Source organism: Balearica regulorum, chromosome 4 (assembly GCF_011004875.1).
Source record: "Balearica regulorum gibbericeps isolate bBalReg1 chromosome 4, bBalReg1.pri, whole genome shotgun sequence".
Classification (NCBI taxonomy): Eukaryota; Metazoa; Chordata; class Aves; order Gruiformes; family Gruidae; genus Balearica; species Balearica regulorum.
The window spans coordinates 69,157,384-69,180,786 of NC_046187.1; the positions used below are offsets into that span (position 1 = coordinate 69,157,384).

General features: G+C 38.2%; 1 protein-coding gene across 10 annotated transcripts in view; it reads right to left on the reverse strand.

Annotated features, from left to right (window-relative positions):
* The window catches only part of PPP2R2C (protein phosphatase 2 regulatory subunit Bgamma), a 209,918-nt gene that overhangs the window by 75,633 nt on the left and 110,882 nt on the right, over positions 1-23,403 (reverse strand). For 3 of the 10 annotated variants that reach the window (XM_075752533.1, XM_075752534.1, XM_075752535.1), the window contains one exon: positions 18,169-18,324. The exons of the other annotated variants lie outside the window; for them this stretch is intronic. In XM_075752533.1, the coding sequence (XP_075608648.1) occupies positions 18,169-18,181 (13 nt within the window). In that variant the 5' untranslated portion in view covers positions 18,182-18,324. The remainder of the gene's footprint in view (positions 1-18,168; positions 18,325-23,403) is intronic. 10 annotated transcript variants of the gene reach the window in all.

Here is a 23,403-nt window from a genome sequence, read left to right on the forward strand (position 1 = left end):
GGATTTGACCTGTACTCAAGTACACTCACACAGGGAAGCTGAAACAGGAGGCAAAGGTTCTTCTGCCAGTGATTTTGCACAGATTTTTGAGCTCCTTTCAATAGAAGAAATTCTTTTATCTGCCCACTTTCATCTGACTGTTGATTGTTCCAAGTATACCCTGGGAAACTGTCTGCCATAAACATCTAACCATCAAGGAGTCACTAAAATGTTCCTTCTTCAGAAAACAGACAAATGAGAATCGTTATCATAAAGGCCCTATTATGAGGAAAGAAATTTATTGTTGCACTAGTGTTTCTCCTGATGACGTGAGATCAAGAGTCTTTCAAAAGATGTCAGAGTAGTACCTGGCCAGCTGGAGCTAAAAGTATACTGATAGCTTCAGAAAGTCAGCATCAAACCATATAAAAATCGGTATTTTTGATAAAGGAAAGTAAGAAACTATGAACCAACCAGAAAAATCTCATGGTTTTCATCTGGTTTTTGAGTAACTGACAAGATTTATGAGCCAGCTGGTAAAATAATGGAGGAAAGAGGCCAGTAAAACTATACAAAGCTGAGAGAAACTGCCTTGTACTAATTAGAAACAACGTGCAGTCTGATGACACTTTATAGACTTCAATTACCATACTCGGCAGGAAGGAGGTTTCAAACATCTGTATGATGATTATTTTCCTCTGGGATGTCATTTACAGTGCAAAGTATTAAAAACAGGGCCAAAAAATCAATTATAATCTTTGTAAATGAGCATATTCTTGATCTAAGGGATTTGAACTTGTGTGTGGAAATTAGCTTTACAAGGAGAGACAGAAACTGATCTGACAATGAAATGGGGAGCACACCACACACACACTATTTGATATGCACAAAATTAAACTTAAGGATCATTAAAATAATAACTTGTATATCAAGTGCAAGAAGAAAAGAATATTATTACAAGTCAAGCCTAACAAAGTAATGATTAACCACATGCGAGGTTCAAGCAGTGGCTTGCTTTATTTAAATTTTTAGGTGAATACTCAGAAATACTGTCCGTTGACAAGGATTACTTAGATGAGTAAAGATACGTACACACTAGGCAGGAATACAATATCAGATCTTTTATTGTCTAAATTGTTCTAAACAGTTATTTTCATATTTACATAGAAAAACACGAACATGCAAAAGTAACAGCGAGAGTAGGAAGCAACCAATAGCCAACAGGAATGTTATTTCAACTGGTCACTATTTAATACCCCAGTGCAGAGAATTAAAGATTTTACCCTGTAATCAAAGGACATCAAAATAATGTGGAAAAACATAAATTACCAGAGAAAAATATAAATATACAAATATAAAATTTACCACTGGGAAAAAAACCCCAAACACAAACCCAATCAAACATCAGAAAATGTTGTTTGAATGGATTGAAGGTTTTCTCTTCTCATTTCCTGATTTTCAGACATGTCTGTTATCTCAGAGAATATGCTTAGAAGGTATGTGAAAGCAATGCTGAGTTTTATACAAGAGCAAATGGGAACAGCAATGGTCAGCTGCAGCAAATGGGTAGAAAGTTTGCCAGTCATCGCGTCAGAATCCTTAATCACGGTATGAAATCTGGCAGTGTTAACCTGACTTTGCAGATCACCGATATGACTAAGCACAAGTATTTTGGACAGACAGTAAGACGAATACAACTTTTTCTATTGGAGGCAAAACTTATTTGCCTTTGTAAGGGTAGATTAATGACATACCAATATACTGCTGTACTTTAAGAATATTTTAAAGCATGAACTCCGGTAGAGTGCAGACACTTGGCTGGCTGAGTAATGCCAAAAGCATGCTATTCCTGTTCTTTAAAGGTTGTCTCCTAGTAATTAAGGAGGTACTAACCTAAGGTGTTGGGTTTGACCTTTAAAGCCCCAAGCAATCTGGAAATCTAGCAGAGAGACCAGGCTTTCGGTGCACTTTCCCCTCTCTTTCTTCTCTCCTTTTGCTTTTATAGTAATGATTAGAGAGAAGCTGTCAGTCCTCCTCTGACATTCTGTCATTTGGTCAGACAGGACCTGGACCTATTAAACTCCCATTCAAACTTCACAGCTCATTTCTCCTGGTGGGTACCTGGGGAGAAAACTATGAGGATATCCTGGAAGAGCTGAAGCTACCACTTGGTTTTGTAGTGAGCTACTACACAGATAAGCAATTTTGACAGCGGGATTTTTATGGTTAAGAAAAGGAATGCAGTCCAGAACATAGGACAAGATCCAAACTAGCTCTGTGCGATCAAAGATGGAGGAGGATGCTTTCACAATCCCTGGCCTCTTCATTGCCACGGACCATCATGGCTATCACTGCTGTTCTGGAAAAAGGAACTGCACAACATCTTTAACATCATGTACTCCACAGCATTAAAATAAAGTCTGAATTTCACATGAAAATTCAAGATAACTAGGTTAATGCAGGATGTCTGCAGCAGAATTTCAGCAGCACAGCAGTCTCCGAAGCTATTTTGAGCAGTAGCAACCACTTACTTAAGTGGAATCAGCGAGTGGCCACATTCCCTATTGTTGGGAATAACAAAGCCGGAACACCTCTAACAGGCTACCTAGGGATCACTACAGCTAAATGCAGCTTTGTTATCAAAAAAGAAAAGGATTTTTTTCAGCCTGACAGCACCATAAAAAACTCCTGTTCGTACTGAATGACACATGAACAGCAATTGGCGTTTATAATTTTCTGCTGGTTAAAGACTCATTCTTGCTCCCATTCAACTAAATGAGGCAAAACTGCCATTGATTTCAATCAGATTGTCAGTAGACCTTAAAGATACTAACCATCAGCACTTATTAATATGGAATTATCAGCGGAAAACGTATTGACTAGTTGATCTAAATACTTCATCTTCATTCATCAAAACACTTACTCCAAATGAACGAAGACAGAAAACTGAATCCAGACCAAAGGTCATGCTGAACTTACAAATTGCAATGACTGCTGATCCACATTACCACCAGCAGCAGCAGAATGCGTATTGCACCCAAGCAAACCAATGGACATAATATTAAATGGCAAACGCACAGCACATCCCCCCCTCAGTTTCCCAGCAGTTTAAATTCTGCCTCAGTCAGAAACATCCTCCACCTTTTCACATACAACATGAAAAATCCATTAAAATAATTTCATACAACTGGCTACTTATTTGCTGAAGGCCTTTAAAAGTAAAAGCCAAAATCAACTTGTGACTATAAATGCTACAACTCTCATAAAAAGCTCTTAAACTCCATTAGTATTATTTTTAACTTCAGATAAATAATTTATGTCCTATAAAGGAGAAAAAGAGTGGTAAAAATTCGGAATTTAATTATATGAATGGTATTCTATATACACTTAATTGCATAGCAGTAACACAACCACTTTCATTACTCTTTATAGCTTCAGATGCCCATTAGCACAATCCCCGAGGTTCCTTATGAATAATTAGATTAGGAAAGGGGGACTCTCTGATGAAACGCAATAGGATGTGATGCTTATGAAACAGCACATCTTGAATCCAGATGCTGACATGACAACATCATGAAGAGCTAATTTGCACATCCAAATTAATACCATCATGATGATAATATAAAAGAAAGATATGCATATAAAATGAGCTACAGAAAATAACGTCAAAAAGAATTGAGGTACTTATATTACAAAAATACATCTTTTTGACATTTTAACGCAGTTGGAAAGGTGTAAATAGAGTAAATGTCATATTCATGAGCATAGAGCTACTTAAGCAGACTTACTAGAATTTAATCTGCTGTTAGGCAACACATGGGCAAGCTGTTTAATAAATAGTTATACACAGCAAACATGTGCAGCACTCACATAAACAGGTGAATAAATTTCATTACATTTTAATAAACATCTGTTTCCATTTGAGAGACTGAATGTTTTTGTGTTGTTTGGTGCTTCTTAGGTATATTCCACCCACAAAATCGGCTGTGATGTATTATTTGAAGGGGCATAAAAGACACAAACAAATGGGGTTTAAACAATATTTTAGAGTCAGATATTTCTGCAGCTGTCATGAGTTGTCTGTCTGCATATTTACATATCTGAATAGTTAAGAAATTTCTCCCTCAAATCTACTTAACAGAAAATAATGGGATCTGCATAGAAAAGGAAATAGTTTTCTTCCATTTCTGTGGTTCTCCTTCACATAAAGTTTAAAATACAAATATACGTGCTACAAGGCAGACTGAGACACAAACGTAAAAGTTATCTGCTCCTCTCTCCAGATTTTACAGCATGTAATGTACCTGTATCTCTTTTGCCCTGTGCAATTCGAACATGTTCTGTCAATGCAGAGCACATGAGTCTAAATAATTTTCAACTTTTAAAAAATCAAAATTGGGGACCTCTTTAGAATAACGAAACATTGTATGTAAACTCACAAGAAATGATAATACTGCTAAAAAGGATACGGCAGAAACTGAAGGAGGATAAAAGTGAACAGATGGGACAAAAGCAAGAGGCATAATACTGGAGGCATAACATTAAAGACATGATAAAGCAACAATTTGTACAAATGCAATCATTTGTAATTTTCCTATGATACAAGAGTAAGGAAAACCTCATTAAATGAAAAAAAAAATCATAGTTAAAGCTAGTAATAACGTTCTACACTAAGCATTTAGGAATCTACTACAAAATATCACTGAGACAAGGAGATCAATAGGATGCAAGTGAGATGTATGCAGTTATGCACTTGTCCACAGTTAGCACTAAGCATGACAAAAGTTTACCAACTGGGACAGAAAGATGTATTTAAAAAACACCACCACCACCCCCCAAAACAATTCCATATCCTCACAACAATAATCTCATCATTGTGGAAAATAAAACATGTTCCTGGACAAATGATATAGATTAGATGGAAGTGGGATGCTAGCAGGGGAAGAACAGCAAACCTTTCCCCTTTGTATTTGGGTAGTTATGATGAAGCATGCATTATTTTTGTACATAATATTACACCTACTACATGAACAACAAGAATTGCAGGGTGCTTCATTATTCATTCTAACAAAACACTTCCTTTTAAAAGAAGTTTAAAGCACCAGCTTCTTCATTACCACATCCCAACAGTCTTTGCTTACTGACATTGATCCAGCACTGTTTAAATCACTAGGAGTTCCTTCCAGGGACTTCAAGGGAAACAATATCAGGACCAAAGTCTACGAGCAGAATACGTTAACAAAACCAAAAATCAAATAACCAGCAAGACACACAGGCAACATGCAGTGAGGAAACATATGTGAGGCATAAGTGAAAGCTTTTATTGGTATATGAAAGCATTTTCATGAGCTTTTGCCACTGTAACCCTCATGCTTCCTGTACTTCTCTGCCTTTTTTTTGTCACCCCTTGCTGTGCACTGTCTAAGTTATAAGATTCTGGTGGCATGTTCATTTTAATCACCTATAAGGTATCATACACTCTTGTGGCACTGAAGTGAATAAATAACACAAGTGCTTTTATTTTGAGAAGACACAACTAACTGCTCTTTGTTATGATGTATGTTTTACTGACCCAAATAAAATACAGCCTCAAATCAATGTAGTCCTTCACTTCAAAAGCCAAATATTAAGAAAAAAAGAGAGTATTTTAAATGCTCCTATGCGTCATCCAAAATAGTCAATATTCTCCCAATGCAGAAATTCACTAAACACCATGCTTAAAACCAGCTTTATCATGCTAGTTTTTGCTGCTCAGTCTGCCTGCCATGCAGTCTGTGCTTTGCAGCAGCACTGAGACCCCATTTCTGGACTTACATGGTGCCAATGGATGACATTTTAGGTCCCTTATTCCCTCATCTGCTTTCCTATAATTCTTCATTATCTGCCCCAAAACATGGTACTTCTGAAACACTGTCAGATGATTTAGGATGGTTTTGACAGATAATGGTTTCTGAAGTTACATCAGCCTAGGTCTGTGCAATAATTTATATACCAGTAAGACCTAACTTAAGGTCATGTATAATTTCATACATGTTTTATTGCTAACTTTTCCTGTGGAATGGTCTGCCATGAAATGTATTATATAATACTAGAACTCGCTAAAATCAGGAGATATATGCAATCTGTCAAAAACCTAACACAGATACTAAGTTAGGACATCATCTCGAAACAAAACACCATAATTTCTGGTATGAGAAAATTTAGGCAGGTAGTTTCTGTGTAATATTTTAATATTACTTTACTAGATACCAAAAAATACAATAGGCTACAAAGGGTAAAACAGTTCTGGAGCAGGCCCTAAGCTTTTCAGTATTTTCAGAATACAGCCAGAGGAGTGATGGCAGAAGATCACTACCACTCTGGGACCTGCCATTGTTTGGCAGAGCTGGGATACCACATGGCGTGCATGTAACATGTCTTCTCCTTGTATAGTAGTTCTAAACATAAACCTTTTGAAGGACAACAAGAGGACAACAGAAGGTTGGTTTTACTGCTACCTCTGTTACATCTCAGCTGTATTCTCTTCTTACATCAGTCTAGCAACATTTATGCAAATTTGTTTGTTTTAAATAATGGCCTTAAGCTGAAGGAGGGTAGATTTAGATTAGATATTCTTCACTGTGAGGGTGGTGAGGCACTGGAAGAGGTTGCTCAGAGAAGCTGTGGATGCCCCCCTCCCTGGAAGTGTTCAAGGCCAGGTTGGATGGGGCTTTGGGCAACCTGGTCTAGTGGAGGGTGTCCCTGCCCATGGCAGGGGGGTTGGAACTAGATGATCTTTGAGGTTCCTTCCAACCCATTCTATGATAAAGAAATAATGCACAGATAAGATTTGCAATAAAGCTCATCATTCATTCCTCCTCACTAGTCTCTTTATTACCCTCATTAATATTGTTTTTCTGTCTACAGACCTGTGCCTTCAAGTGCTTCCTCATCTTTAATTTCTCTCACCTGAATAGGCCTGTGGGACTTATCACAAGGGTAATATTAAGTATGTTCACATGACTTTCCAGGATCTTTATGTATGCATCTAGCCTCTGACTTGCGGAGATCATAACTGGAGCTTTAACAGTCCTTCTCTGGGCATCAACTAAATGCATACCAAAAGAGATGCAAATTTGCCTGCACTGGTGATAACACTTCAGTCTATTTAAGTGCATTCATACTTCTTGGTAGCAGATGTTGTTATTCAAATAAACTCTTTGGAATGTATACAGTTAAATTTTCACTGAAGCCCCCCGTATCTTCACAGCCACCTAGATTTTATAGTTGCCTAAACACGATGCACATTAAAGAGAGAAGTGTAAAGATTGCGCCTTTAGGTTGTCATAATATTCTGCCATGAAATAAAAAAGAATGAACTTTAAATAAAAAACAGCCCAAACAAAAGATGAACTACTAGCAATGGGGAAAGATAATTATTGTTTGCCCTCTGTTTATGGCAAAAAAAAACCAAACCCAACAAAACAACCCCCAAAAAAACCTGTACAAGAAGAGCTATCACAAGTCTTCAGCTAGATCTGGAATTTGAGAGGGAAAAAAAAGTGTCAGTTGATGAATTACAAGCTTAATTACATCTGGGATAAGACATTTTAGAACCCAAAGGAAAAATGATTTGCTGAATGTCAGTATGCTCAGATGCCCACCAGCGAGCAGTCCCTCCTCTATTCCAGGGTTTCAGTGAAGACAACATACATGTCAACCACAGTAGAAGAAACACAAACTAATGAAACTCTGTGTAAGCTGTAATTACACTGTCTCACTGAATGGCACTTGGGGTATTGTGAACAGATTGTACATGTTAATTCACACAGGGCTTAATGAAGCATTCCCTGTTCTACAAACTTCACCTCTTGATTTAATTAACCTTCATACCTATACATGCACTACCTACCAATCATAAATGCTGGAAAACCCTTCAATAAACTAGAATGCTTTCAAGCTACATTAAAAGAGTAACAGAGCTTCAGTTCATGTTCAGTTTGGCAGCTCGAAAGTGAACTGCAAGCAAGTTATAAGGTTCTCAGATGATTAAAAACTCACATGGCAATTTTGGCCTGAAATCAGCTCTCCCAAACATAAGACCTAGTCCCTTAAAATGAAATTGCAACAACGCAGAATCAATTCATTCACAACAATAAAAACTTTCTAAGGTTTTACTAGAAAAAGAAATGAACATTAAAATAATCTAGGAGGCTCTACCTTACAGAAGACTTTTAGATATTAATATATGCTCTGTTTTGCAGATCAAAATAGAGGGCAAACTCACATCTTAGGTTTGTAGGCACAGCTTTGCACAATACAAATATTTAAATACATCAAATTACATAATTTTCACCATTTCTTAAAAATGTAAAGGACACTCTCAAATGTAAAAATCATCATCTTGCAGACCATAGCAGTGAATCTTTTACTAGTTTAGGACTGAGCAGGCTGTTTTCACGCAGCCTGCATCTCCTTGGTTCCAGTACTGCACCAGAGGCTGCACTTCCCAGTCTTACAGTTATGATCAGCTTTAGAACCTGGATCACTTGAATTCTCTGCTCTAGTTATTTATGGCAAAATACTGGGGCACTGCAAATAAATGGTGTTTTCCTGCTGACTTCAAAGAGTGAAACACACACCAAACACAACCACTGATACCATAATTTCCTCCCATATGAGTATGAATTCCTGCTCTGACTCCAGCAGTCAAGGACAGATACCTAGAAGTGCAAAGGGAGGCTCTGTCTACTCTTCTCTTCTGGTGGGAACAAACTGAAGAGGCAGGGAAACAGCAAAGCCTCATTTCACAGTTTTCTGCTGTACTTTGAGGGAACGAAGAAAAAGAATTGCCTCTCAGAAAGGCACCTCAATGGCACAGTAGCTACCAGGGCTGCTCCTGGCAGGCAGGGTTCAGCTGAATTTACTTCAGGAAGATTTAGTAGCTGTGTAAATGATAAAGCAAAATTAACAGACTTTCTGTGCTCCCCTTCCCCCATGATAAAAGTTTACATAAAGTACTTAATATTTTACTTCATTAAAAAATCAAGTTGAAATTACTTAATGCACAAATTAGAAAAAACATTCAGCACTGATTTAGAGAATACAGGCTGCACTGGAGAAATATTAGTAAATTCTTCAGAACAACAAAGAGCAAATGAAAGCTACAGAGATAATTTATGTGAATCTCCAAAGTAATTTTAATAGTATCTCTCATAAAAAATTAATCTGCAAAAGTTAGCAAGCATGACACAGAGGAGGAGAATCAGTGGACTGGATAGAAGTTGGCTGAGGGATAAAAGGGAAAGTTTGCCAGCCTCAGAAAATGAGGACTCTGTTTGCATTTTAAAATTGAACTGTCTGCTTTTTCATCCAGTGCTAAAGACTTATATTACAAGCAAAAAGAAGTAGAAAGACCTCCCTGAAAGCCTATGAAGCAACACAGATTGTTACTTCAAAAAGAACAAAACCAAAACCACATACAATAAAGCAGAAAAATATCAACAAAAAGCAACATTTATGGTTACATTCTGTCACTCCAGAAGAGAGATTTCAAGGAGGGGGCAGAAACCTGTGTAATAGAGGCCATAAAGCAGGATTTCAAATTAACTCAGAATTCAGCCAAGCTTGACAACTTAAACAGAAGGTACCAAATCTGTCCTTTTCCTTCACTGGAGCTATGCTATTCAGTTCACATGAGAATCTCGACCTATGTCAATGTCATTTTGGCATAAAGGATAATAATAATTGTATTTATGATAGAGCCCTCCAAGGCAGCATGCAAGATCACTCAAGCAAGTTAAACTATGCCATAATACATGAAAATATTAAATATATTAAAATATATTTTATACCTGTACTTACTATTTTTCACTCCAGCAGAAAATTTGCGGCCACCGTAAAGCAATATAGCATTTTGTCTTATGCCATTATATTGATGCAACCAAATGAACAAGTGTGTTGCTCATTAATGGAACGAGAGGAGTAGCTAAGCACACTTGCTTACCTCCCCACGCTGCTGCTAATTACTCAAGGGCCAGCCTTCACCCTTGTTATTCTCTCCCTGACTCTCAGCTCTTGGGTCCCAGCTGCCTGGCAGTAATATGAACCTCAAGATTCAGAAAGATTGCTTTCTGATACAGAAAGAAATACCGTGGTGCCACCAGGTGCCACACTTCAGTGAGACCAGGGACACAGAGCAGGATGAATGACAGTGCAATTGGTGCTGAAAGGCTGGGGGAGCATTTGGTACGGGATACGCTTGGACCCTGCCGTGGTGGTATCACAGATCCTATCAGCAGATTGTCCATCACCAGCCAAGGTGGTGGCTCAGTTGACAGCAGAGACACTGAAGGTCCCAATCCAGCTTTGCCTCTCATCTGGTAGAATGGGAAATTGGAACCAGTGCCTTCAAACTCCTCTGGGCTAAGTCTGAAACCAAATTCTCTCAGTTCCCAAGTTGCCCCAACATGGGCAGCAAACAAAAAACGCCCCCCCCCTCCTCTTGCCATTTTCTCCCCCTCTTCTACAGCATTACTGAAGAAGGTGACCACTCACAAGGCAGCTCCACACAGAGCTCAGCACAAGCTCAGGGAATTAGCTAAGAATCTGAACGCATCAACACCTCAGGACCCTCCACAGATACAGTCAGAGTTTGAGTCCTCCTCAACCAGAATTGTCAGAATTGAGCGACGTTAAGCCAAGGCACTTCTGACTTGCATACTTAAGCACTTGGGGATCTTGTGTTTCAAAACAGAAACAGCAACATAATTTTTTATTTTTTTATTTTTTTTTTAGAAACCTCTACAGGCCATGTAGAACTTGAGAACAGGCATTCCCATTCTCTGAGATTTAGACAACTAATACAGACCCGTTAACTGTGTCTGTGCCGAAGAGGACTGAAAAGCAATGTTATCCAGGACTTTGCAATCCTGGAAGCCACAGAGCAGAAGCTGACCTTTTGGGGATGTGTCCTTGCGCTCTTTCATCCTCCTTACACAACCGACTCATGAACTCCCCTCACTGTACTTCACATTGCGTGAAGGTTGCTGCTACCCAACTGAGAAGGCAAGGCTGCTGCTACTACCTTACACACTGAGACTCTTCGCCAGATGTTCACAACTTCTGACGGGCAGTACGAGCAGGCAGGCTGCCACGGCACCTGGCTGGGTGGCAGAGTTTGCCACAGGATCCTTCACTGCTGTAGTCTGTACACTATCTCTTACAACTCTGAATAGTCCTGGAAGACCTAAAAATAATCAAGGAAGTGGTCAAACATGGTGATAAGTGTTCTTGTTCAAACTGTTATTTTCAACATTGAGAAGGTAGCTATAGCTTTTATAAACATCAACATGAAGATATAGATTCCTTAGGGCGATCACTTCATCAAGAGTCTGAAGTTCATGTCTTTTCTGGAACGGTGAAAGAGTAATACACAGAGTATAATCCAGGATTTACAAGAATTTTGAGATATTTAAGCTCATGGCAATTTTAACACACTCAGATTCTGATAACCTCAAATAAAGGAAACCTCTCTGGAGCTATCCTGGGCAGCACATTGGGTTCCTTAGTGTAAAGGCACAGTAAGTGATAACAGCCAGGACAGCAGCCTCTTATTTCTTGCAAAACAAAACTCTAGATGAACAACATGCCATAGAAAACACCATGCTCTTCTGGGTTTATAATCAGACCCCTTTTTAAAGTCCAAAGCTGTAAACTAATTTATGGCCCCAGATCACTTGTATTTGCTATTATGACAAAACATAACGCCAATGCAGCTGATACCTGGCTTCACAGTAAGGGCTTTTCACAGCCCTAACTAAAAAGCCTTTTTCCACCATTACTGGTAGTATAGATTCAATAATTACACCTACATTCCCCCTTCTTGCTGTTGTTGACAACAATCACAGGTGGTAGAAACAACAAGTGTTTTGTTTTTTCTGGGATTCTGAAAAATTAGGGGCCAGCGAACCAAGGAGTCCTCCATTTGCTCATATACCATAAAAAAAAAATGTGGTCTGCCAAGGCCAAATCTGTATCCTATGCATTGCTTCGGAGTGCAACTGATTGGAGACATTTTTACTCTGGTCTGCAATTTGATAATAGAGTGCAGAGCAGAATAAAGCAATAGACTTGGAAAAGCTATTTATAGTGCATATGCCCCAAGGAGATACAGATAATAACTAATTCATTTCACATCACACATTTGAATGCAATATGAAAACTTCCCAGTTTCTTATCAGCACAGGAGAAAAGACCCCACTGTGTGTTTCTTTAAAATAATTAAGGATTCTTTACCAAAACATTTTAATCAAACTAAGCCTCCACAGCAGTCTTTTCTCTCCCTGCCTTATATCTGTTTCCTTAAGAGGTCTGTGCCCATTAAAGTTTTGATAAAAGCATTTCACAACATAGCAGTTTCCCCAAGCTTTTAAAAATGGCGCTCATTTTCCTAGATAACACATTTATTTATCAAATAGCTTTCTACAAGTTGGATTAAAATCCAATATATTATTGGCCGTATCAACAGGAAACAAATGGAACAATCTGCTAAAAAATTCAGTGAGCAATGCAACTGTAATATCTGCATATGAGGAGGTTTTAGGTTGATTTCGTTTTTTGTTGTAGGGAAACCAGATCAGCTAAGTATTATTCCATGGACTAGATAGCTCAATATTTTATTACAAATTATTAAGAATTAACCAACAGATAAGAAAGATAAGGATTTGTAGTACTCAAGAGACATCAATAACCACATTGAACTTCCCTTCTGCTGTAACTGCAGCAGAAACAAAGCAGCGAGCAGACATGCCGCTCAGTGCAATGATCAGCTTTCTAATTTCTCCACACCCACAATTTCTGTTTTCTTTTCCTCTTCTTCCACATGCTGACACCAGGTGTTATAACAGCTTGACTTCAATGAGAGAGTCCTAAGAACAGTGTGGGTTCAGCAAATACTGGTGCCAGAGCTGCACCATAAATAAACCGGTAGGGGATGCTGCAAGGAGCCCCAGCTGGTACTCTACAGGAGCTACTACTCTCATGGGACTCTGCGAGCTCTAACAGAAATATAAGGATCCTTGTGAACAAAAAAACCCACCCCAAAACCCCAACAAAACTCACCAACACCATAGACTAGCCTATGGCTCAAAGACCTGGCAGACAACGACCCGCTATTTAACCTGGGCCTTCTGTTACTTTATAATTAAAAGGCAAGGGGTTTTTTAACAGGTTTTAGACTGAAATTGTAATTAATTGCTATATGAAACAATGTAAATTAACTCCACCAATTTGTAATCCAGTGCCCCTAGGGCCCCTAGTTTTCACTGAATAGCATGACAACATCCTAATTTTACTTTTACCACAGCAGAAGCAGCCTGAAAATTATTTAAAACACACATTAAACATAAACCGTAACTAGATATTGTGAGCTTACATAGTCATTTATTTATGTTAGAGGTTCAGTGAAAATGCTAGGAAACAACAGGGAAGAATACATACATCTTAGTGATTTAAACATAATTGCCTTTCCATTTAGCAATCTGGTATCAAAAGTAGTTACCTTATAGATGGAATGCTTGTTTCCAAATTTATCATTCATAAAGTTTAATGGGTAAAACCTGGAAAAACATAGTCTAAATCCCTAATTAAATTTAACAGAAAGAATGCAGATCTCCTTCAATAATCCTTAAGGCTTTTTAGCAGTTTTTCCCCTTTAGCAGACTATTCTGATAGCATTAGGAAGTACTGCTCAGTGACAGCTGAACATCCATTTCCAGAATCAGACCTTTTTCAGCCTGTAAAAGGATACACTATTTTGTGTGTGTGCTTTCGTTGATTTTATTTAGGAAATGGAGAGGAGTCAATCTGAGATTTACTTATTTTTAGGTTGGGGGAGGGCTTCTGGGTTGTTTTTTTTTTGTTCTGTTTTCACTTTTGCTGTTTGTTCATTATATTTCCTGTATTACATTTGTCAACCATGTGGTTTAGTCTAAATCATTGTATTAATCAGAAAAGAAAAATGTCGCCATTGCAGAGCAATTGAGCAACAATGTATTAACAACTAAGGTTATTAAAGCAAGCTATCTAAATTATACTGGCCAAAAGGAGCTAGCAGAGTTGCAAAGTGTAGTTATAAGAGGGCTTAAAAATAACTACTAAATAAACTAGCATCAGCTGCTCAGTTTTTCAGATTTCAGTCTGAGCTAGACTATGTCCAGACTACATGCTAATAAAAGAATATTGAAAGACTCTACACAACTTCTGAAGACAGAAATCAGCTTAGCTGTTCAGATTTGTAAATATATTAACGGTACATCAGCTATTGAAAGTGATTGTCACTTTTTAATTTTTGCTCACACAGTATTTAAAACTTTGAAGAGCAAATGTCCTACCTAGTCATTATATTAACTCTTTAATCATGACTTCTCCCATCCGCTAAGTGGCAGATGACTTTTTTTAAGCTAATATTTAAACTAAGCTTTATTAATTGCTGCCCCAATGTAAACTCACTAATGGCTTCATTACACAAATAGGTAAAGAAATAAAAATACTGAAATGAAATTACTAATACTAGTATTGAATGTAAGCTTTTCTATGTTTTCATCAAAGATCAGAATTATCTATTTTTTTTAACTTTTATAACAAAGGAACAGCGCATAAATATGGAAGTTGCCAGAAATCTAAGTTTGTTCGTTATTAAGCTGGTACATTTTAATGGCAAAAAACATAGCACTGCATGATCAAAGCCACATGACAGCACATCAGGTTTTTGGAATCTTTGACTACGCAGTATGAGACTGCTCATGTTAGCACCATCTCCGTAATACAGAAAAGTGAAAATATCTTTCGAAAGGGCAAGAAGAGAAGGCTCAAAAGTTATCTCTTCCTGAAGTGTATTTATAACCATGCCCTGTGAGGGAATACGGTTACCGATCATCCTGTCTCCCGATGATGTACCAATACAGGATCTTGATGTGCCAGTACATCAACTTGTCAGAAGCAGCTAGAGCAGCATTAAACAGCAGCGCAGCCAGCAAGCGTTCAATGGCATTACAGTGCTGAGCGTACACAACAGTTCCGATCAGTATGCTGCTGCTGAAGAACCATGACTTCAGCGGCTAACCACATTTGTTCTGTTTCTAGATGGGAATGCAGTGAGATAAAATGAACCACTACAAAAGCAAACACCATGCAACACTGTATTATATTCAGTCCTCGTACAGAACAGGGCAGAATAACAACAGTCCCGTTGGTGTGAGGAACTGAAACCTCATTTGGAAACCCTCCGTTGTGTCAAATTCATGTTCTTCCCATGAATTTCAATGAGATTTAAAGATCTGCTTAGATCTGGTTTTCTGCCTTATCTCTCACCATGTTTCCCACTCCGCACCATTTCATCAACACAGCAAATCCATTAGGTCCATTGGTTGCAGAGACCTCAGACTATACGGGCTGCTCTTTCCAAATGGATCAGATTTACCTTCTGTATTAAATCCACGACTCTATTAATAAACTGCTTTATCTCCATAGAGTCCCTTTTAATAGTTGAAAATCCAAATTACTTTTTCTCTCCTTATGTTGTAAGGTCTCTCTGTCTTAGTGTGTGCTTATTACATTAGCACAACCTCTCCAAAACCAACTTAAAGATTTCTTCCACTGAAGTCTTCAAATCTGCATTCTCTCCTGCTTGCCTCCAACGATATTTGTCCTCAGCCCTTTGTGCTGAACAGCTGGAGCTAATGAGATGATCTGTATATCATCATGCTCTAACTCAAGCTAGTAGCTAGTTGCAGCATCTTGAGTTTTATTAAAAATGTTTAGTTATATATGAAGATCTTTCAAATGGAGGGAAAACTTTTGGGTCAAGGTCTCAAAAACAATATTAGAAGAAACTCTAAATTCTGTAATTAGTGACTATTAAATCCCTTTCATTTATTAGCTGGATTTTAAAACCATCCTCAGCATTTTACTACTGTTATAGTGCTATCTATACTAACAGAAATCTGTCATCCCACACCAGCCCTAGGCTTGCTGCTGTGTGTGGTTAAGGAGAGCCTGAGCCATCCCCTCTTGCCCTCTGTCAGGGGCTGGAGGATAGCCTGTCCACATCCAGCACTTCCACAGCCAGCATTAAACTCCAGAGCCTTACACCAACACCTATGGTTAGCTTCAATTTCCTTTGCCAGCTCCCAGATACTTCCTATGTGGCATCCACTGTTTTGTCTTCTAGTAGAAGAAACCTCTCTCAAGGCCTTTTCTGCTCAGAAATTATTTTGTTAGCAGTCAGAATGCTCCTAAGGATTGTAAATAAAGAGAGGAGCATGATACTTTATAACCTGAAACCATCATTAAACAACATCAGAATGTCCTAAAACAGAGCAAATGAATTTACCTCACCCAGGCACTCTGACCTGCCAAATGCTGAACAGATAGATATACAATAGATATAAAGAGTTATCACAAAACACTGGCGGTGGACAAGGAAGGAAAGCATTTGACAGAGACCACTACAGGCCAGCTGAATGTCATCATAGATACTATCACAACCCAGCAAACACAGATGTACTCATCTTCCTGTTCCACTAATGATACACACAGAAAATTACCAATTAGCTGTGTGCCAAAGGTGTGACCTGTTGCTGTCAACTGAAAAGATAGACATATTCTTCAATTATTTGCTGTATTGTACTAATTAAGCAGGAGAATTATGGGAACTTTTCATTAACCTCTCAGCAAGTACATATTTTTGAAAAGAATTATATTCAAAAGGAGAACCATCTGTAGACCAACTCCACAAGACTGAACACCAGCGGCATTCATTCTTTAAATCTAATATTCTTTTGCCAGACAACAGAAAATAGATTTTATGTAGCAACATCAAAGCTATATGCAACTCACAAATTGCATGACCTACAGACTTCTTTATTGTGGTCAGCTGATGATTTAGGCTATGGTTGGTACAGGATCTGCCTTAGCAAGACCTGGCATTCACAAGGGGCCAAATGTGCCAGGCAATCTGAGCTTGCAACCATCCATTCCAGTCCCCAGATGCTTTCCCAAGTTCTTTGTGCACTAGGGAGATGCCACTGGAAGGTTTTGTATCCGGGCAAAAAACCAAAATAAGGATAAAGCTCAACATTTGAAGGTGAAGGCAGCGAACAGCCAGAGCCCAACATGGAGAATGAAGGAACCAAGATGACACACACAGGAAGCATTCCTCCCCATCTTTGGCCAAAAGAAAAGACAGCTCTGAAGTCTTCCAAATCAATATCTAAACCATGTAAAAATCAAAATTTTAATAGCTTCTGTGCAATTGGATTAATATTCAACCAATGTCATGCTCATATAAGACAATTTAAAAAAAAAAGCTTAATCAGTCTTAATTTTCAGATGTCGTGGATGATCCAAGCAGAGCAATACATTCTATTGGATATCAAAGTCTTTTAAAATGTGAACCAACACCACCGCTCTAAAACCATCTTGAAACTGGTAACATTCTGTGTTATCCCCCCTATAGTTCAGGGGAGACACAGGTAGGAGACAGAATATTTTCCCATCTAAAACAAAAGCAAAGAGAAGTTCTGACCTCAGAAAGCAGGCCAGTTGGCACTGAGATTGCTTGCTCATTCCAACAGCTAGCTGAGATATCAAAGCAGATATAAAGAAACCTAATTATTAACTATGATTTAGAATAGTACTTTATTGATCTATTTTTTTCTTTTGATGATACAGCTGTTATTTTACAGTCAAAAATCTATGCTTTGTTAGAACATAGGCTGTTTTCATTTTATGACTGCTGAGCATACAAAGTAAATGGAAAATATATGTCAAAAAGGAAGTAGGGTTTTGTTTTAGGTTTTCTTTTTTTCTTTTCCATGGGTAGTAAAACCAAATACAGTTATGCTTCCAACAGTCCCACTGTCTACCTGAAGCAGACAGACACTTCAGGTACAAACTTGCCACTGAAGGCAAGTCTGTAAATCTCAGGAGAGGCTAAGTTTCCCACCAAGCTGCAGACTCATAAGGAGCTGGCAACATCAAATGCCAGAGCCAGGCCAGAAGTCTCTTTCAATTAAATTTTTTTTTTGAGAGTGCTGATGAAAAGATAGTCCACAACAACAGGGACAAACCGTACTGTCACAACTACCCAAAAAGCAACAAAATCAAGAGTCAAATGAGATCAAAAATGGTTAGTATACATGACTGTACCTTGGTCTATCATTTGGAAGATACAATTTATCAGTGCAAGCAGTGCAGCTTGTCTACTATATTTAGGGCTAAACCCAGATGGATTCAGTCAAGGAAATCTGAGGATTCTAGATGCCACCAGAGTCGCCTTGCGCACAAGCTTCCTTATAGCTTTCCCTAAAAAACAAAGAAATTCAAGACAAAAAAATGGTGAAAACTTTCCTCATCTAAGGATAATTTTTAAAGCAGGAACAAAACTGTTGACCCTGTAAAGCAAGCAAGCACCTTGTTCTCCCAATCACTTTCATTAGCAGAAAAATACTTCCTCAGTGGACATTCCCAGACTTACAGAAGTGTAAGTCACAAGCTGCAGCCCAGATCTTTCTAGCTCCTATATTCACTTCCATCTGTGTAATTAGCTGAGACTCAAAAGAGTTTCCTCTCTCGTACTCCTAATCCCGAAGAACTAGGTACTATTTTTAGAATTACCAGGGACGTGCTGATGAGTCAGTCCTGATCTAAGCCATTGAAATAATTAAAGTACCTTGAAAATTCCTTAGTGTGAAACCCATTGTACAGCTGTTGAAGGGATTCAACTCAGATTAGTCAGTTTACCCTCCACCAAGAACAGTTGAACAGAATGCTTGTTGAAGCAGGGTTTTAAGAAGCATTAACTGCTTCAGCCAATAAAATTTAAAATGGACCCCAGAAAATCAGTCTAGAGGATCTAGAGAACAGGTGCTCTGTCCCTTTTAAGGGGAGTATTTTCCTAACAAAAAATGAGAAAGTGATAAGGAAAAAAAAAACCAACCACACAAGCATAAAATAAAATGCTCTGTTTCAGAGAAATAAAATGTATTTCTGTCATCAGAACATAAGGAGAGGAAGTTAAGGAACCCATTTTATATACTGATTGGAATTCAAAGCAGAGCAGCCCAAACTATCAACTCCTCATCCCAGGTCTGTATAGCATCAAAGAGAAAAACATCACGGATCCATGTGGAAATATACTCTCCATTTTAATTTGTATCTTTCACTTTTCTTCAAAAGCCTTTCTTTTCTAGAAGATACATTGGAAAACAAATACATAGGGGTACTGAACAGGGAAAAAAAATCTATTATACATGCCAGGATCATTTCAATGCTTATTTACCCATGCTTATATTTAAATTTGCAGAGCTTTGAAATTCAGAAAGATGAAGTGCTGTATCAAAGCAGTGCTTTTTATGAAGGCATTTGTCATTATGTGAATCTAGTCCAGACAGCAGCAATCCATTCAAGTTAGTTACTCAGGTGTGTATCTGCATGCATTCTACTCATGAGAGAGATTTCTCTCTACTTACAGTTGCACCAATAAGAGCAGTACTTTTAATAAATGGTGAATCTGAATCAAGCCCACAGTATTCTTTTGGTGGAAATGAGGCAAGTCCTCTGGGTATGTAGCCCATCCTATCTCTATCATAATTTTGAAAAGCAGTGAAGCTACGATACTTACACCAGCAGTGGTGCATATCACTACTTGCAAAGATTCGTTATAAGCAGCTAAGAACTATCAGTATACGTATACAACACGTGAAAGGTAAATAAAGTGACATGTAACAAGCCATGTCTTTGAACAACAGATCAGTGCAGAGAGTATTTTTTTATATATATATAACCAAATTTAAATACACTTCCCAACTCTTACATTACACTTTACTTAAAAAGGCAGAGCTCTACTAAATGAAAACCCATCCTTTATGACTTGCCTTACAAGCTGGCTGGCAAGTAGACATGGGCAATTATTAGTCAAGGGCAGTTTCTCAGTGAAGTCATATAGGAATAGACATGTACTTTAGATGTGACCCCAAAAACTACTAAAATTAATATCTTGTATAGATGTTCTTGCAAAAGTATTAAAACGCATATATGCATAAAGTGCTCTCTGTACATTTCAAAAGCCACCAAAAAGCTATGTCCAACAAGAACAACTCTCATTCTTTGCTCTCCCTCTTGTATTTACAAATTTATTTCTAAATGAAGATAAGAACCAATATAAAATAACCCACATTTATTATAGTGCAAAGCTATCTGCCATACTCTGATGACTATAATGCCATAATGACATGCATTTCTTGTAACTTAGTATATAGCTTTTAAAAATAAGCCAAAAAACACTAATAAACAATAAAAAGCTCATTTGGAAACATCAGAAGATAAAACATCAGTGAAGCGTGCCATTAAAATCACGTTTGTAAAAAGAGGATATGCTTAAAAACTCTTATCTCCTGGATGTGTGGGGTTTTATGTTCTCAGACATCCAGTGGCAACTAACAAATGTGAAATGCCACATACATTAAATTTGGCCATCCAAAACCATAAACTCTAAAAAAATCTCTTGATCTATCCAGATTTTTCTAGGGTTTTCATTTCACTGAAAAACTTGGGAGTTTGTCCCATGAGTATATGTTTAAAGCACAGATTTGACATAAAAAAAATTAATAATTGACCTAAAAAGACTTTAGCCTGTTTAACTAAACAGCCAATGGAGAGCTCTCCACGTTCCACTTATTAGGATGCAGTAATCCCAGTGCAATAAATTAAGACTTACTACTTACTATAAATAAGGAAGAGTTTTACTCTTCCTTTTAGTTTGCTGTGACAAGTCTTTTTTGCTCTGGGTTGGGGTTTTTTTGGTTGTTCTTGTTTGGTTTTTGTACTATCTCAGAAGATGGATTTTTCATTCTGTTTGATGAGCTGTTGCACATCTTTCTCTTGATTTCTTGCAAAGACATGTACCACATGCTTAGAAACCCGTATTTCCTGAACATCACTGCTGACGGCTTTACTATTCTGGTGGCATGTACACAGCATGCAGAGATTTACCTGAATGTCCAGTGACAATGAGGAATCCAAACACTGAAATGGCACTATTACAGAGCTGGAAAAGTTCATGCTCTCCACCAGCATCATTTAAAGCCTCTCCAAGATTCAGCTTCATAATTCAGGTAGTCAAACCCTCGATAACTAGGAGGTGGTTTTGTTCATAGTCAGTGAGAGCAGAGATAGCAATATTTGCTGCCAACATTTTAGTCCACAGTGGGACATTATTACCTGCATACAGAAAAAGAAGGGCTACCACATAAGGCTCTGGGAAAGAAAATGAAAGCTCTCATGACACTTCTGGGAGCAGTAAAGAAAGGCTTCTTCAGTAGATCCTGCTATCCACTGGGAAAGGATTGTGCCACTGTACTGTACAGAGCACACAGACAAAACACATTCCTACAGTAAATCTTTACTTTTTTTTTGTCTAGTTATTTACAAATTCAAATATGTGTTTTCACGTAATTATCGTTATCAATTGCACTGCCTAGATTGTGATGGCCTTTCAAGTATGTAGCACTGTCTTTTACAAGTGTGATTTCTAGTGATTTCTAAACTGAAATTTAAAAGTTTTATTTGTGGTATAGCCATGACTTCTAAAAGAAGTCGTTTTGTACAAATGCAGCAGTATCTTTTCTTTGTCCTGCTGATACATTTGCAGACAGAGTGGAGAGGAGAACAACTTTGCCTTCAAGCAGACAAGAGCTTCTTAAAGCCGCAGAAGACCTGTAAAAGTCCATCCTCCCTTTTTCGATAGTTCCTCTATCACAATATACCTGTGAGAAAATGTCTGTCTTTTATCTTTGGATCACTGCAGCTACATATCAGCACCATTAGGATTTTAAAGTCCTTCTACATTACCTAGCAGTCTTCCAGAATTTTCTGATTAGCCAAACAGCAACACTAAAATTGAAAACACAAGTGGCAAAGTCTGGTAATCCACTAGCAAATAATATCCTGCCAGTGGATTACAACAAAAAGCCAAAAAGAAATGGCCACAGAATAAAAATATCTGTTAATTTTTTTGCTGGAAACTACTGATGCCTCTAGGGTGATAAAACAACATAGAGAAATTAGTCCAGTGATTCAATTTTTATTATCATCCTGAAAAAGTACTACTGCTATTACCACCATTGCTAACATTTAGTTACACATTAGAATATATACCATAAACACAGACTATGATAAATATTATCTTGAAACTGAAATTCTGCTGTTCTCCCAACCTTGGATTTTCAAGCCAATAGTTGCTTTTTTGATTACAGTTCTAGCCTGTGTGACCGATTTCTTATTCTGAGCTGAACCATCACAAAAGCAAGTCAATTGGTTTAAGATAAAAAAAAAAAAGCTGAATACCATAGCAACTGGCTCACAGCCTTGCTAACATGCAGGAAGGATGTTTTGCTTGAACAAGAGCTACAAGTGAAAACACCAGGCCAAAAGCAGGTCTGGTATAACATCAGCAACGCAACACAACCATGAAAGTTGCTTAATCCCTCCCCAGTCTCTTCCCCATAATACCTTTTGGGCAGCAGCAATCTTCAGGTTCTTATTAAATTACAGTACAGTGAACAAGAAAAAATGTGTGCTATGGTATTGATTCTCTATATATATCTAGACACTGCAGACTCTTTGCCAAAACAAACAGAATTCAATTTTCAAAAATCAAGTCATGGAAGTGGAACAATACTAGAGCCTCATCTTTAGTTTTGATTAATAATCATATCACTCGATCATTAAAAGGACTAAAAGTTTCCAAAGAAGCATCTCCAAATATACTTAACTCTACCTTGTCCAAGTTAGTAACTATTTTTAGAAACACATCAAAGTAGCCAAGATCTTAATAATAAATCAATCACAATACCTTCTAAAAATTGCATCAGGTCTATAAGGAATACACTGGAAGCAGCACACTGCTCTGGAATAACAGTAAGAGTCTGTGTTGGGTTTCTGTGGCAAGTTTTGGTGGCAGGGAGGGGCTGCAGGGGTGGCTGCTGTGAGAAGAGACCAGGACCTGCCCCATGTTGGACAGAACCACAGTGGAGCAGATATCCACCTGCATCTCCAAGGAGGAGATGCCCTGAAGGAAACTGCAGTCCATGGAGAGCCCACACTGGAGCAGGCTCCTGGCAGGAGCTGTGGCCCATGGAGAGGAGCCTGCATAGGAGCAGGTTTTCTCCCAAGAACTGTGGCTTGTGGGGGATCCATGCTGGAGCAGCATGCTCCTGATTACTGTACCCTGTGGAAAGGATCCATCCTGGAGCAGCTCTTGAAGAACTGCAGCCCATGAGAAGGACCCACAGAAAAATTTGGTGAAGGACTGTATCCCCTGAGTGGAACCCCATGCTGGAGTAGGAGAGAGCATGAGGAGAAGGAGCAGCAGAGATGAAGTGT